The 16738-nt window shown below is 43.8% G+C and overlaps 2 protein-coding genes across 2 annotated transcripts in view; both read left to right on the top strand.

Moving 5' to 3' along the window:
* Window positions 1-8353, top strand: part of megf8 (multiple EGF-like-domains 8) — a 53475-nt gene extending 45122 nt beyond the window's left edge. Inside the window, exons 42-43 of the mRNA XM_088326748.1 lie at window positions 3700-3832; window positions 4888-8353. Of these exons, the coding sequence (XP_088182874.1) occupies window positions 3700-3832; window positions 4888-6363 (1609 nt within the window). The 3' untranslated portion in view covers window positions 6364-8353. The remainder of the gene's footprint in view (window positions 1-3699; window positions 3833-4887) is intronic.
* A 2372-nt stretch (window positions 8354-10725) lies between these two features.
* On the top strand, window positions 10726-16508 carry LOC148372065 (uncharacterized). Its single transcript, XM_088326747.1, has 2 exons — window positions 10726-11259; window positions 13423-16508. Exons 1-2 carry the CDS (start codon window positions 10992-10994, stop codon window positions 14802-14804), a joined length of 1650 nt encoding a protein of 549 aa, XP_088182873.1. The 5' UTR covers window positions 10726-10991; the 3' UTR covers window positions 14805-16508.
* Window positions 16509-16738: the final 230 nt, after the last annotated feature.

The raw sequence follows: 16738 nt of genomic DNA, 5'->3' as shown, positions 1-16738 counted from the left end.
CTTTTCAGGGTTAAGACGCAGGAAATTGAGTGACATCCACTCTTTTATCTCAGTGAGGCAAGCCTCCAAATTTCCACAAATTAGTGTGGCAGATTCCTCCAACGGAAGATATAGTTGAGTGTCATCTGCGTAACAATGGAAACTGATGTTATACTTGCGAATAATATCACCTAGTGGAAGCATATAAATGCTGAAGAGAAGGGGGCCAAGCACTGAACCCTGCGGAACACCACAAGTTACACTAAATGGCTCAGATGTCAATTCGCCATATTTAACGCAGTGTGTCCTATCTGAGAGGTAAGATCTGAACCATAATAGGACGTTTCCTGAGAGACCAATCCATTTTTCCAACCGTTCTAGCAAGATAATATGGTCCACTGTGTCAAATGCAGCACTAATGTCCAGCAGCAGCAAAAGTGATGATGCGCCCGAGTCCATTGCCCGTAGGAGATCATTGGTTACCTTTATCAGAGCTGTCTCAGTAGAGTGGTTAGCCCTGAATCCTGATTGCATCGATTCAAAGAGATTGTTATCGGACATGAAATCATTCAGCTGCTGTGCCACTACTTTTTCAAGTATTTTAGAAAGAAACGGTAGGTTTGACACAGGTCTATAATTACATAAGTTTTCTGGATCTAGGTTGGGTCGTTTCAGTGTGGGTTTAATGACAGCGGACTTAAAAGCAGCTGGAACTACACCAGAGGCGAGTGATATGTTTAAAATATTTAGAACTGAAGGTGCAAGAACGCCAAAGAGACCTTTAATAAGTGAACCTGGAAGTGGGTCGAACTGGCAAGTCGTCGGTTTGGCAGTATTCACCATCTGTTTAAGATTTTCGAGTGACAGTTCACTAAAACGGGACCAAGTCCCTGGACAGCCACCATGTCGTGCATCTAGGGATTTGAGTGCTTTAGTATGTGTTGAATTAATATTGTCTTTAGCAATTTCTTCCTGTATGCTCTGGATCTTCTTAGTAAAGAAGACCATTATGTCGTGAGCAGAATGGGTGGAGCTATCTGGGATAGTCTGTTGCCTTGTAAGTGATGCTACAGTGTCAAAAAGGGCCTTGGGATTGTTCTTTTGTGACGCAATCACTTTCGAAAGGTAGGCTGATTTTGCAGAGGCCAGGGCCGCTTTATACTTCAACAAACTATCACACCAGATTTGATGGAAAACTTCAAGCTTGGTAGCGCGCCATTTTCTTTCAGATTTCCTGCATTCTCGTTTAAGGGATCTAGTTTCATCATTAAACCAAGGTGTGCGTCTTTTAGGTCGTAATTTATGCCGGATGGGCGCAACTAAATCCAGGGCATTGGCCAGGGTAGCGTTAAATTCATTTAGGAGTGGTTCTATGGAGCCTATGTAGGAAGGAAAGGACGCAACTGCTCCTGGAAGAATATCGGAGAGCTCAGAAACTGTGCCTGTGCTTATATTGCGTCCGGTGAATCCTTCAGTTTTTTTGGTACTACATTTAGCTAGCACCTCAAATGTAACTAAATAATGATCCGAGATAACTGTAGTACACGATAGCACCGCCATGTTTGAGGTTGAAACTCCTCGAGTCAGAACCAAGTCGAGCGTGTTTCCATCTTTATGGGTTGGCAAATCAACCAGTTGATTAAAACCAAAAGCATCAATTATAGACTGAAACGCAACAGTGAGTGAACTGAGTGGAGAGTTCATATGAATGTTAAAGTCCCCCATAATAATAATTTTGTCTGCGTAGGTTACTAGTTCAGACAGAAGTTCGGCGAATTCGTCTAAGAAAGTTGTGTATGGTCCTGGTGCGCGATAGATAGTTATTACGTCAATTGACAATAGGGGGGACCGCATCACAAGAGCCTCAAACGTTTTGTAATTATTAGAGGTACGTGGATTAAATTTAAGCGATTTTTCAGAGATTAGCGCGACACCGCCACCCTTTTTCAACGTGCGTGCTATATGGCTGCTCTCGTAATCTGGGGGAGAAGCATAATTTAGAGCTAAATACTCATCCGGGCGTAACCACGTTTCACAGAGACCAATACAGTTAAGTTTATAATCACGAATAATATTATCTACAAGTAAAGCTTTAGGAGCGAGCGATCTAACATTCAAAAGACCAAATTTTAGCTTTGAATCATTTGACTTAGCTGTAGCCTTTGTAGAGATCGTCACGAGATGCCGGTTGTGTGCGTTGGGCTTCGGTTGTCGGTTTACTCGTAGAATCGACGAAGAAATGATGGTTGGATTAGACAGATCTTCATGTCGTTGCTCCATCAACTTCACACGCTTCCCTGCACGACATCCTCGCTTCTGTTTTCTATCTTTTCGCCGTCTTCGTCTCCGATTTTTCTTCTTTTTCTTCGGTGGAGCGGGAAAGCAGGGCGAACCCGAGTCCCTTTGGAGCTCATTTGGGATGTCGTGGGTGGTATAAAAAGTGCCCGAAAAGTCGAAATTTAGACACCCACCTAGTCGGATGAGCTCCTCCCGACTGTAGGTCTTATTGGCCACGCATGTATCCAAAAAGGAAAGCAGGAGGACAGTTGTAAGTAGTAGGATAACCGGGTAACAATCAGCCGCAACGTAAACACGCGCCGCCATGTTGGAAACCGGATGTCAGGATTCAAAGTCATGGTTTATTCTATCCTCCAATCAGAATACATGAAACTGTATATGAAGGGCTTTTATGCTTCAGACTGTGGAATTCATTACGTGCCAATCTAAGAGTGCTTCTACCTCATCCGTTGTGCTTGCTTTTTCTTGAATAAATAAGTTTGTTTGTACCTCAAACGTCTCTGACATCGTTTTGAATCTTACAGAACGACGCAGAGTCACATTACACAGGCATCTGGCTCTCTCCCACCATCCCCCCTTTCCCTCTAGCCACTCATGTTGGCTCCAGGCTATGTCTCACCTTTATTATTATTGTTAGCTACCGGTGGTTGATTATTTAGTGTCGCTCGCCATACTTCCACAGCTGGTCATAAAAGTGGATCTCAGTCCCATCATTCAGGCGTCTTCCTAATTTTTTTTCAATTATTTTTTTCTCCAGACACGTTAACCACACGGCTCCAGGATATGACTCACCGCTTGCTGCTACTGTTAGCTGCTCCATATAAATAAAGCTTGCTTCGTCACAGACTCCTGTGATTCAGGCATCTTCCGCTTTTCATATTTCACTTTATTTTGGAATGTTTTCTTCTCTAGCCACTCATGTTAGCCACTTAGCTTCAGGCTTCAGCTGGCCGCCAACCATTATTATTGGCTGCTTTCTTTGTCCTTTAGTGTCACCGCCTTCCTCAGATGGGCAAGTGAACGTGGCCAAGTTCTGTGATCCAGACATTCTAAATTGCTCTTACAATTGTTTTACTGGCCTTGCTAGTACTTTCTCCTAATAGCCACTTAGGTTAGCCACTTACCTGCCTCGGCTCTTTTCTGCCGCTCCGGATGTATCCTACTTATTCAGTCTTATGTTGTTGCTGGCGGGGATCAACAGCAGCTTTTATGTCCTCTCCCTGGCTGGAAATCATCCTTGCTCACGCAGGAAAACATAATAATAGGCTTCCAAATTTTGCCAAATGGTATAATTCCGGTTTCAGTAGTGTTATTTCTTTGAATGTGCATTACCTCTAGTGGTGAACTATTTCATTTCACGCTCTAATGAAAAATGTTACAGACTCATAAGGTCAAACACAATTGCCGTCCTTGTAATTTCAGATGTCAGTGTAACGGACATGCAGACACCTGCAATGAGCATGACGGCACTGGTTGTCCATGCCAAAACAACACCGAGACCTCTTCCTGTCTCAGTAGCCCCCAGAGCGACCGCAAAGACTGTTACAGACAACAGGTATGTCCAAGAATTAGAAGATGAGATGATCTTCATTAATTATTGCATTATATTGTACAGCAATAATTCTGTGTATAGCCAACAGATATTTTGCACCATATTGTATTATATTTCAATCAATATTTATTTTTATATTTTAGATGAGTGAATGATATATTTCCTTGTACCAAATAAAGAAGGCGCACTCTTGCTAAAACAGGAACCCTGCGCTATTGAATTATATCGGCTTTTTTAATTTAATGTCAACTAGGGTTACATGATTAACCGAAATCTAATCGATATCTCATGTGACTGCGGTTTGAGCCTTGTGTGAGCAGCCAGCAACCATGACAAAGCTCCCCAGAAGAGGGCGCTTTTTTATTAAGGTTAAAGAATGTCAATATGATCAACCCTTGTGTTGGCCCCTCGTTTCACACAGCTTACATGGAAATGTGAATAAAAACAACATTTCAATTTTCTACTTTTGGAACCAATCTTGGAAAAGTTCTAATACTTAAAAGATAAAATATAATTCAAGGGGATTTTTCTGTGTTTTTAACAAGAGTGGCGGGTGATTTTGCCCAGAGGACAACAGGAGGGTCAAGTACTTACAAAAAAAAACTAGCACAAACAATGCACTTTTGTTTTAATCGCATCGTAATTGCAAAGAAAAAATTCAAAAATCGTGCAGCCCTAATGTCAATATTATATGTGGGGTGTATGGTTTGATGTTTCCTTAAAAACGTTTAAAGTTAAATGTTTTCTCTATGTGTAACAATGCCCAACTGAGTTCAAAGAGGCTTTATGTACTATTTTCCACGCACCTATCTGCTTTTGTTTTACTTTTACTACTTTATTTATCTGATAAGTTTTTACTTTATTTGTTTGGTTTTCAGATTTTAAGTTCAAGTAGGTTCACTACACTTTGTGTCATTTTAAAATTGTTTAACATTCAATCAATCCGGCCAACTGCTTACAGCCTAATTGTTTTTTTTGTTTTTTTGCCCTATGTCAATTTGACTTTGACAACCCGTTTTAAGGCATTCGATCATCAGACTTCTATTAATTTCCTCCAGTGCGCCAAGTGCAAAGACTCCTTCAACGGCACACCAGTGAATGGCCGCCAGTGCTACCGTCAGTTCAACGTGGACACGGAGTGCTGCTTCGACCCCACGTCGCAAACCAACTGCTTCCACGACCCGTCCATCCGCAACCTGCCACGGGGCCGCACCGTCTTCTTTGCCGCCCAGCCAAAGTTCACCAACGTGGACATCCGGGTTACCATCGACGTGACTTTCGGCGAAGTGGAAGTATACGTCTCGAACTCCCACGACACCTTTATCGTGGATGTGGATCGCCGGTCAGGCATCCATGCCATCAAGATAGAGGAGGAGGCCCGCGGGACCACGCCGGCTGGAGCCGACAAGGACTCGCCGCCGTCCCCAATTCGGGTTTTTGCCAACGCTTCCTCCGGACTCGGAGCAGGCGTCATTGCTCACGGTCCATTGCAGCTGCAGGCGAAACCGCCGGGTTCTGAAAGAGAGATCCGCGAGGAGCGAGCCCAGGGGCTCATTTCTTATATCACTGTTTGGAAACCGCAGACAGTTCTGGTGGTTCGCGGCGTTCGAGACCGGGTGGTGATCACCTTCCCTCATGAGGTGCACTCTTTAAAATCCAGTCGCTTCTACATCGCCCTCCGCGGAGTGGGCACGGGGGCCAACCAAGGCGAATCCCAAGGATTGCTCTTTCTGCGCCAGGACCAAGCCCACATCGACCTGTTTGTCTTTTTCTCAGTCTTCTTCTCTTGCTTTTTTCTTTTCCTGTCTGTTTGCGTACTCTTGTGGAAGGTCAAACAGTTTCTGGACTTCCGTCGGGAGCAGAGGCGGCACATTCAAGAGATGACCAAAATGGCGTCACGGCCTTTCGCCAAGCTCACCATCTACCTGGAACCAGACGAGCCGCAGCTTATTTATCTCCCATCTGCTGGTGGCGGCGTAGCGGTGGCGCATGCGCGCTCCTCCAAGCTAGGCGGGGTAACTTTGGGTCACAGGGGCCGCCCTGGAGTGGTGTCTTACAAACCCGAGCCAGTTTCTGGACCCACGGGGCACCACCTTCACTTGTCCCAAACGGGGGGCAACAACGGGCAGCACCTTCCTCTGCACTACCTAAACACCCACCACTATGCCGGCACAACCACCGGCACTCAAGCCTCCTTGCAGCACCATCCCTCTACCTACAGCGGCTACCAACACTTCTGCCGATCCGACCCCTTCCTCTCGCAGCTCATGGGATTCTCCTACTCATCTTTCAAAGTAGGGCCAATAACCCTGGAGCCCACGGACGACGGCATGGCCGGGGTTGCCACGGTGCTTTTTCAGCTCCCTGGCGGGGTCCTGGCTCCTAATCGGGCCTGCCTGGGCTCAGCGCTGGTGACGCTTAGGCAGAACCTGCAGGAATACTGTGGCCACGGCAACGGAGGTGGGCACCCGGGGGCTGGAGGTGGACGCAAGGGGTTAATGGGGCATCAGCACCTCACCACCATGGCCATGTAGAAAAACAGTTGTCGTTGTTTCTTCGTATCTGTATCAGCGTTGCTGCGAATTCAGTTAAGCAGTCTGGAGATCTGATACAGAATCTCCTTTCCGTGTTCTCTGTCATCGTGAGTTGCTTTTCTTTGGCCTACATTCCAAAAAGATGCATGTCAGCTAAAAAAAAGTCTTATAAAAAGTCTTATTAGCCTAATCTTGAGACTAAGATTGTACTCTAATTATCGACAGGGAAAGTGTCAAACGAAACAAGTTGAAGTTGGAGGTGGCACATTGGGGAAGTGGTTAGCAGATTTGGGTTTGAATCTCAATTAGATGTGCCTTCCACCAGTTGTGAAAAGTCACTACAGTGAAAATGTGATCTGCAAAATTGCATAGAGCCTTAAGCAGGGTCTCCAACTCGGTGCCTGTGGGCCTCAGGAAGTCACCTGAGAACACCTGAATAGCCCACCGACAGGTTCTGAAAATAGCTCACCAGGTTTCTAACTAACATGATGTAACTTCCAATTTTGCAACCTGGTAATACCATTATAACAATATTGTGATAACATAAGTTGTTATTTTAGAAAGGTATACCGTAATGGCAGCCCTTTGCGCCAATCAGTAACAAAAAGTAGCTTTCATGTTCAAAAACGTTAGTGACCCCTGGCCTTAAGGACATTGCATATATGCATATCAGAAACAAACAAAATAAAATCCTTACGTGACAATGGCAATGACCCGCCAACTTCTGGTGTCTGAGCCAGTCAATATAAAGAGCCGGAAAAAAGGAGGCGCAAGTGTGAACAGGTAGGCGCCCTGCAACCACTCACCCCAGGGTGGCGCCCTCTAGGGAAAGAAATGGAACACATGTACATATAAGCACTGTATATGGTTTTGTTAGGAGCAACGTCCTACACGGTGTGAGGCCAAGGCCAGCTCTCCTTTCGATTGCACTCTACTGTACGTACAAAGGCTTTGCATTTTTTTCCTGTTCACTGAGGAGCTGAGTCAGACAACCAATTTGGAACTTCAAAAAGTGACAATCAAGGGTAAAGTAGAGGTGGTGAAAAGTGTTTTTTTTTTAAATTGTGACAGCTAGATTTTTTTAAATTATTATTACCGTAATGTGCTCTGATTGTTGTTTTTTTACTTCACCCTCCTCTTTTTTTTTTCTTCTGCACATCTGCCTTGACTGATTACTTTGCCTGTAAGAGTGGGGACCTCGTTATGAATTATTAGCCTTTGAGAAAATCAGATGCATGATACAAATAATATCAAAAATGATATTTTTTGTACAAAAATTGGTAGACCAGACCTGAAATTTACTATTAGGTCAACTATTTTGGTGTCATATTAACTAGAAATTCGGCCAATCAGAAAACTACTAGTAGATGTGAACAGGTTTTAAATGTTTTGTAAAGAAAAGTTGCATTCTGTTGTTATATAGACACCTGTGGTAGTTTATTGAAAGATGTGCATACTTTTATGAAAACTTTCTGACAAATGTGAGCTGATTTTTTTATCTGTCTAGTTTTGCTAGACTGCCTTTATTTAGGGGCATCCCGCCTAACACAAATGATTGTTTTCGCAATCGGAGCAGCCCTTTAATATGACAAATGGAATTGGATTATGCCTTTTGCGATCTCATAACACTTGTGATGAAAAGTTACTGGGGAGATTCGTTGGCATCGTTATTGATAGAAGTAAGTCTGAATGACTTCACTCTACTCGTTGGTGTTTCTTCCTTTATTTGACTATTTTTTTCATGGATCACACAATTTAGAATGGTGCTATACACAAAATCCTACTACATTAAAGATTCACTATTTAAAACAAGCCCTACCCCCCTGCCAAATAAGTATTACTACTTTCGTTTCGCATTTTTTGCTGATATGTTAAATATTTGTACATATGTTTTGTGTTTGTGGTTGAAAGAAGGGACATGTGTTGTACAAAAGATTTCATTAGGACTATCAGTCCTATATCTTAAGAAATTAAATCTGTGAAACATTGAGACGGTTTTAGACTCTTACATAATTATGAATCATGATTACATGTAATGTAGACTGCGTCACAAACAAAAATTCAAGAAGAAACAGGCATGAAGCAGCAGTCAGGTATAGCGCAGCCAACAAGAAAGTAAGCTTGAAAAATGCAAAGAGGGAAATGTATTGAAGACCAAAAGAATTCCGGTCTAGGGGAAAGTGATGACTTCCCTATCCTCCAAAAAAAGAGTAGAGGCAGCAATTAACTCGCTGAGAAATGAAAAGTCTCTAGGAATCGACAAAATCCTGTCAGAACTCATACAAAATGGTGAATAAATTATAGACATCTTGACAATGCTTTACAGAAATATCTGGCAAACAAGACAGCTATCTGCATGGAAAATAATTACGGGCCATCATGACACCAAAGAAAGAAAACCGAACCATTAATTTCATCAGCCATGCAAGCAAGGTAAACTAAAGGTCCTACTGAACAACCCGTAACCACAGGCTGAAAAAATTCTAGCCGAAGAATAGGCAGGTTTCAGAGAGGAAAGGAGCACCAGAGAACAGATCTTAAATCCGTGCATCACATGCGAGAACTTTCAACAACACTAGAGAAACCTCTATCAAGTGTTTGTGGATATCAAAAAGGTGTTTGACAGAGTATGGCAAGCCGCTGTATGTGCCACCATGTGGAAATACAACTTGGGCCAGAAACTCGTTCAGACCATTAAACAGGTGCATGCCAATACTAACATTGTGGTAATGATCACTGGTATGGATAGAGCATGGTTTCAAACCACAGCTGTTGTGAGGCAAGACTGCTTTCTCTCTCCAATTTCAAAATCTTCCAAGAGAGGATCATGACCGAAGCTCTGGACCAACATGAAGGCACAAGCAGCATTGGGGGACACAATGTAACTAACCTCTGTTTTGCTCATTAAATTCCGGGATTGGCAGGATAAGAACAGAAACTCTGAGATCTGGTGAATCGTCAACTCAGTATTGGATGGAAATCAGCAAGGAAAAAACAAAAGTAATGACCCACAATCCCCAATATATCACCACAAACATCCCCATCAACCTTTAGGATCTTGAACCGGTGACTAAATTTAAATATCTTTCAGCTGTCAACAGAAGAGTGGTCAGAACCAGGAATTATGGCCAGGATAGCCCTAACCACAGCCACACTTGCTAGACTGAAGCCCATTCAGAGGTACAAAAACATAGCAGTAAAATCGAAGATTAGACTCGTGCAAGGGCTAGTTATTTCTATCTTCCTCTATGCAAGCGAGATTCAAAGGGGGCAAGAGGAGAGGAAAACTGAAAAAGAACGGTGCCATCAACCTTAAGGAATGGACAGGTGCCAACTTTGCCACGACCCAATAACAGGGCAGGGGACCATCAACAGATGAGAAAGCTGTCCAGAGTTGTGTCCTCAGTGGTGCCCCAACCACCCAGGCGGTTAAAAGATCCGTGAACCATGAAGTGTTTTACCAATTTTTGTGTTCATATCATCATATGCATCATTATGCATTTCTCATCTCATCTCATTGGCTGCACCGCTTATCCTCAGTAGGGTCGCGGGGGTGCTGGAGCCCATCCCAGCAATCATCGGGCAGTGGGCAGGGGACACCCTGAACTGGTTGCCAGCCAATCGCAGGGCACACAGGGACAGACAACTCGCTCGCTCATTCACACCTAGAGACAATTTGGACCGGCCAATTAACCTGAAATGCATGTCTTTGGAATGTGGGAGGAAACCGGAGTGCCCGGAGGAAACCCACGCAAGCACGGGGAGAACATACAAACTCCGCACAGGAAGTTCGGTAGCTGGATTTGAACCCACACAGGAGGTTCCCAAGACCTTAGAACTGTGCCGCACACGCGCTAACCACTGCGCCGCCGCGCTGCCCTCATTATGAATTTAAAAACAATAAATTACATTTTATATTTAAAACATGAAATATATAGATCATTGATCTTACAAAGGAAATTGAAAATACCCTTGGCATCATCATTCGTCACAGCAAAATAAAGAGTTTAATGAGGACTATAAATGTTAAATATAAATCTGTAATAAAATGTGTACTATTATTTTGCCGTTTTTCATAATAAAGGCAATATAAAACTTGACAGCCGAAATGGGACAAGCTTTAAAGATGGACGTAAATGGCCCACGAAAATTCTCTTTGTGTTACCTTAGTAGTAACACCTACTTACATTCTAAAATCTAACAGAAAATTTAAATTTAAAAAAACAGTTAAATTTGTATCGTTTTTTAAATTGCACTGTTGGCTGGCTGGAGTGGTTGGAGGTCTCACAAAAGGGGGCGGTGTCTGGCATTCCTGCTGCCTCCTGATTGGCCAATCTACCCTAAAGTACTTCCTCTTTTCATTTGCTATTGACACAAATGAAGCAGGTTGGTAAACAAGAGGTGGGCGAAGGGTACTTCTTTCATCGTAATATATATTGAAACATCATAATGACGACTTCTATTCAATAACAGCTCACAGAAAAGGGAACACGTCTGGATATGTAAGGCTGCTGCAGCAGTATAGTTAGCAACCGTGGCTGTTTTTTTGCAACTAGCCGCAATGCTAACGCTATTATGCTAACCAATGGAGACTCAATGACATTGAGACCGTCTTAAAATCAAGAAACATGAAGATAGAATCAGAATATGTCGCTGTCACGTTTAAAAGCGAGGAAGAGTCGTCCCGTGAGCATTGCGTTAATGGAATGGACCTCGAAATCCGAATCAAAGAGGAGCCAGATTACCCTCAGATCAACGAGGTTTTTGGTGGTTCTTGTCCCATTAAATATGAGAACGAGGCTGTCGTCAAGGAGGAGGTTGTCGTCAAAGAGGAAGAAGATAGTGAAGTGATACAAGATAGGGATCTGCTGGAGGAGGGAGACGAGGATGACACAAGTAAGATCGATTTTTCTTTATTTTCATTGATAACATCGTGTACATTGTTTACAGCACGATTGGACGTGGCACTCCAGAATAAAAATGTAACAAACGCTCAAAAAAAGAATGCTCGGATATTCACAAAGTGGTGCATGTAGACTGCCTTAAGTTGTCCTACATGCCAACATGTAGACATTAAAAAGCAGATGTTATTTACAGGCGAAACGATCTGCTTCCAGAATATTTTATTGCTGCAGTCCAAACTATTAAAATTAGATGATTTAGTAAATTTTTTCACTGCACAACCACTATTTAAGGTCAACGAAAACATAGTGCCAGAAAACATCCATAAATTATTCATTCGAAAATAAGGAAATTATAACTTAAGGGGCTGTAGTGAATTCATGATCCCAAAGGTGAGAACCACCAGGAGAAATATGTGTGTGTCTGTGTGTGGAGTCAAGCTGTGGAACGGTTTGCAAGACAAGATCAAACGCTGTCCATCTATTCACTTGTTCAAATTTAAATACAAAAATCAGTCCTTGCGGAATACAGGGATGAAGAAAATCGGGTATGAGTGACACGAGTGGGTCTTGAACTATGATCAACTTTTTATACCATAACTGTTATTATTAATAGTATTACAATTGTTATATATTTGCTGTGTTTAATAGGGAAGATGAAGGGGTAGGGAATATAAACATTTGCTTCTGACTACCCCTTTCGAACATTTTATGTAATATTATTTTGTTGTTGAGGTATATTTTTTGTTCTGTTTTTATTTTAATGTTCAAATTAAGTTTTCATTCATTCAAATATCAAAAAACAAACATGTGCCCTTTTTAAAACTGGAAGTGGCAAACTTTTACTAAAACGGAAAGCTAATCGATCGTTGCAGCAGTTTATTCGTGCTAAAAGACTTCATTTCAAGATAAAGCAACCGTTCTAAGTGCACCAGAACACTAGTGCAATGACATTTAGCAGCCATTTTGAAAAAACAATATCAACACAGCCCAGAAAATATCTGTTCTCAGCCCAGTCTGGACGACATCGCTAGCTCCCCTAATTCTTCTTATACAATGCTGTTCAAAATAATAGCAGTGCAATGTGACTAACCAGAATATTCCTGGTTTTAGTATATTTATTGTTTCAGCCAACCTTTTTTTGCACTTATTTATAGGTTCTACTCTCTTCAACTTTTTAATCAAAGAACGTCAGAGCAGTGTCTTGAATGACCCATTTTCCTCAAATGCATGTTCAACCTGTGCTGGCTCCACCATCCTTAAATAGGCGCCACCGATTGGTTGACACGCTGCTATTTTTTTTAACACGCCCCTTTGAACTATTTGCCCGATTGCACAGCCTTCGGATCGTGCCTATTATGAAAGCTGGGTCTTGTTTGTTTTCTGATAATCTACTGCACCTACTGGTAACTTGTTTTGCAGTAACATTAAAAAATATACTAAAACCTGAGATATTCTGGGTAGTCACATTCCACTGCTATTATTTTGAACGGCTCTGTACATAGGCTAGGTATATTTTTCACAGTGGATAAAGCTCAGGGGAAGAAACCTTCTCTAAGTTGTTAGTCTTTGTTTTAACCCTGGAGGACCCATTGGTCATCATTTTCCAAAAAAGGAAATGGTTCTTGGATTTTTCTGCATTAAGGGATGTGTCGTGCCTTCCATAGCTGGTGAAAGAAGTGGGGAGGGTGAGAGGAGTTTACATTAATTTTGTTTTCTTCGCTGAGGTATTGCGAGCAGCCCATGATTTTCTGGTTTGCGTTGATGACTGCAAAGTTCTCTCTGCTGCTGCGCTGCCTCATACCACACCATGATGCCATATGACCTAGTCAAAATTATTATTATTTATTTTGAAAAAGGAGAGCAACAATTAGATATTTTAGTTGTATCGAAAACTCTCTGTACATTCTATAGTTACACCACAAACTAACAAAAAAATCAATTAAAATTTAAGGGCAGTAGAGCATAAAAAATCTTTGTAATTTAATCTATTTAATTTAATTAAATAGCGGAAATGTGTGCCAAATTCAGTCTAGGAGCTGTTGGAACAGATGGAAAATGATGATCTTACAGGTCTTGTTTAAATCTTTTGCAATAAAATATTGTCATTTCGCCCATCTCTAGGTATTATTTCATATTTCGTCTATTTTTCTTTCAGAGTTGTCATCCCAGTTCTTCCCCTGTCCTCACTGTGACGTTTCCTTCACCAATCTGGACTTCCTGGAGAAGCACGTCAAGTGGGTCCACCAGAAGGAGTACCTGGCTGAGCTAAAGAAATGCCTCTCGGACCGCGAGCAGAACCTCATCCCGCAGCACACCTGCACCACCTGCGGCAACACCTTTAGCTCCAAAGTTTACCTGCGGATACACGTCAAGGAAGCTCACCCATGTGCCCCGCCCCGCCGCCTCCACCCTTGCCCCACTTGCGCCCGCAGTTTCCAGTACCTGAAGAACTTGAAGAACCACTGCCAACGCTGGCACCACATGTCAGTGGTCATCAGGGGCGGGCACCTTTCTTGTGTGGACTGTGGTAAGAGCTTTAAAACTACCTGGGGGCAGGGACCCCACCTGTGCCACGCTCCCCACGCCGAATCCGAGGAGGAGCCCATCTGTTTAGATGTGGGCGTCCAGTGTAGTCAGTGCGGCAAGAAGCTACGCACCCCACAGAGTCTGGAGGACCACATGCGCACCCACACGGGTGACCGTCCCTTTGTGTGCCAACAATGCGGGCGGCGCTTTGTGGAGCGCAGCAGCTGGCGCCAACACGGCCTCATTCACACGGGGGAGAAGCCACACAAGTGCCAAGTGTGTGGCAAAGCTTTCCAGAGGGGGCATCAGCTCAAGTGCCATCTCACCACCCACTCCGCCAAAAAGGAGTTCTCTTGCAGCCAGTGTGGCAAGGAATTTGGACTCAAAGCTAGCTTAATCCTGCACCTGCGCACCCACTCCAGCGAGAGACCCTTCGGCTGTTCTGCCTGCGGCAAGACGTTCAACACCCGTAAGAACTTGATCGCCCACAGCAAGCAGCACAACGCAGACAAAACACACCAATGTGGCGACTGCGGCCTGAAAATTAGTGACCTGGGGGCACTCAAGATCCACCTGCGCACCCACACCGGAGAGAGACCCTATCACTGCACAGTCTGCAGCGCCAAGTTCATTCGGCTAGCTCACCTGCGCAACCACCAGCGCACCCACACTGGAGAGCGACCGTACAAGTGCGACCAGTGCGACAAGAGCTTTACGCAGTCGGGCGACTTGGTCAAGCACAAGCGCATGCACTCGGGAGAGAAACCCTTTCGGTGCCCCGAGTGCCCACGGCGATACGCCTCGTCGGGTGACCTGGGCAAGCACCGACGTAGTCACAGCAATTTGAGGCCCTACGTATGCCACGAGTGCGGCAAGAGCTTCCGGCTGTCGGGGCACCTCAAAACGCACATGCTCACCCACACTGGCGAGAAGCCTTTCTCCTGCCCCAACTGCCTGCGCCGCTTCTCCCGCTCGCACCACCTCTCCGGGCACGTGGCCAAGTGTCGCTGAGAGTGCTGTTAATAGTAAATAGATGAAAAAAAGTTGAACATTTTAACCACAGTCAATATGGGAAAATAAAAATAATATGCTTTTTATGAAATGCCAGATCATCAGTACGAGGCACTACTATGTGACGTTTTAACATGTTTAAAGCCTCTTAAATTTAAGCATTTTTCATTTAATTACTAATTACACCCCATCCATTTTCTTCATCTTATCTGGGGTTAGGTCACTGGGGCAGCAGACCTTCATATCCCCTGCCACTTTATCCCGCTCTTCCGAAAGAATGATACCATCTCAGGCCAGCAGGACATGCCTGGAACTCCTTTTCAGGGAAGTGTCCAAGAGACATCCCTACCAAATTCCTAAGCATCTTTATCATAGAAGCCCAGATATCACTATCCCTAGTCACTTCATCCATCCCAAATGTTCCCAGCCATGTCCTTGATGTTTCCAAGGGTATCTTGCTGGCAGGACATGGCATCCCTACTGGATACAACAGCCACTTCAGCAAAGAAACCCAGATATTCTTATCACAAACCACTTTGTCCATGTTGAGTCATTCCCAGGCCAGCTGAGAGACATTGTTCCCAGGGCCTCCTTCCAGCAGGACATGCCCTGAAAGACCCATTCCTACCAGATAACTAAACCACCTAAGCAGAGAAGCCCAAATATCTCTAATCCCAACACATTATCCATCCCAAGGAATTTCCAGGCTAGCTGAAAGACATCGTGTCTCCAGCATGTCATGGGTAGTCCCGAGGGTCTCCTTCTGGTGTGGATTTCTCGTAACAATTCTCCAGAGAGGGGTCCAAGACGCATCCCTACCAGATACCCAAGCCTCTTAAGCAGAGAAGTCCAGATCTCCCTATCTCCAGTCACTTCATCCATCCTGAGGCATTGCCTGGCCAGCCAAGTGACATAATCACCCCAACATTTCCTAGGTGGTTCCAGGGCCTCCTGTGGGCAGGACATGGCTGGAAAGAGGTATTTTCTTATCCTCAACCTCTTTGTCCACCTTGAGGTATTTCCAGGTGGTCGCCTGGGCCTTCTGAGCCCTAGCGAGGCAGCAGCCTCAGCAAGGAATTTCTGAACTTGCTAACCCCATCCGCTTTGTTCAGCTCGTCCAAATGAATCTTAAGGGTGTGTTCCCGGGCCAACAGAGAGACTAACTCTCTCCAGGAGGTTGTGGGTGGTCCGTCGGGGCCTACATTTGGAACACCTCTCCAGGGAGGCGTCCAAGATTATTCCCTACTAGATACCTGTCCCAACTTAATATATAAGCCCAGTTCTCACTATCCCCAGCCACTTCATTTATCCCTAGGCATTCCAGCCCAGAGACCGTGTTTCTCAAGCATGTCCTGGGTGGTATCTGTTCAGGGAGGTTTCCAAAATGATTTATTACCAGAACCTAAGCCACCTCAACTGATTCCTCTCAACACAGAGGATTCATTACCAATTGTGTTTTGAGAAGTCTACATGTCGAACACAAACAAATTAGTGGTAGCATTATTATCCACCACATATCTGAAAAAAATGCTTAAAGCAGGCCTTGAAAAAAAACTAAAGAGTGTCTTCAAGCTATGCTATGGAAGCCAATTTCTTTTCTTATGTAACTTGTGCATGATCAAACCAATGTAAATTCAATTGACGGTCGACGAGCCAATCGTGTTTCGCCAAGTGTTGTCGCATATAAACTCCACGTGAGCTGTTTCATGTTTTCCTTTTCCAAATCTGATCTCAATTATCCCTAATTTTATTTCTACAGTGGTTTTGTGGCCGCACTTCATACAAATGACAAAAAAAAATCCAAAGAAGACCAAGACTTGAAGGCTTTATGAAGGACATTTACAACAAAAATATGTTGTTCATATTCAACGCACCTTTTCAAAGTAAATTTCCAAGTTCAACTGTATATATAACATTGGAAATAGATGCACAAT

This window comes from Urocampus carinirostris, chromosome 2 (assembly GCF_059441175.1).
Source record: "Urocampus carinirostris isolate Australia breed hairy pipefish chromosome 2, RoL_Ucar_1.0, whole genome shotgun sequence".
In the NCBI taxonomy this organism is placed as follows: Eukaryota; Metazoa; Chordata; class Actinopteri; order Syngnathiformes; family Syngnathidae; genus Urocampus; species Urocampus carinirostris.
This window is presented reverse-complemented; position numbering and strand designations above follow the sequence as displayed.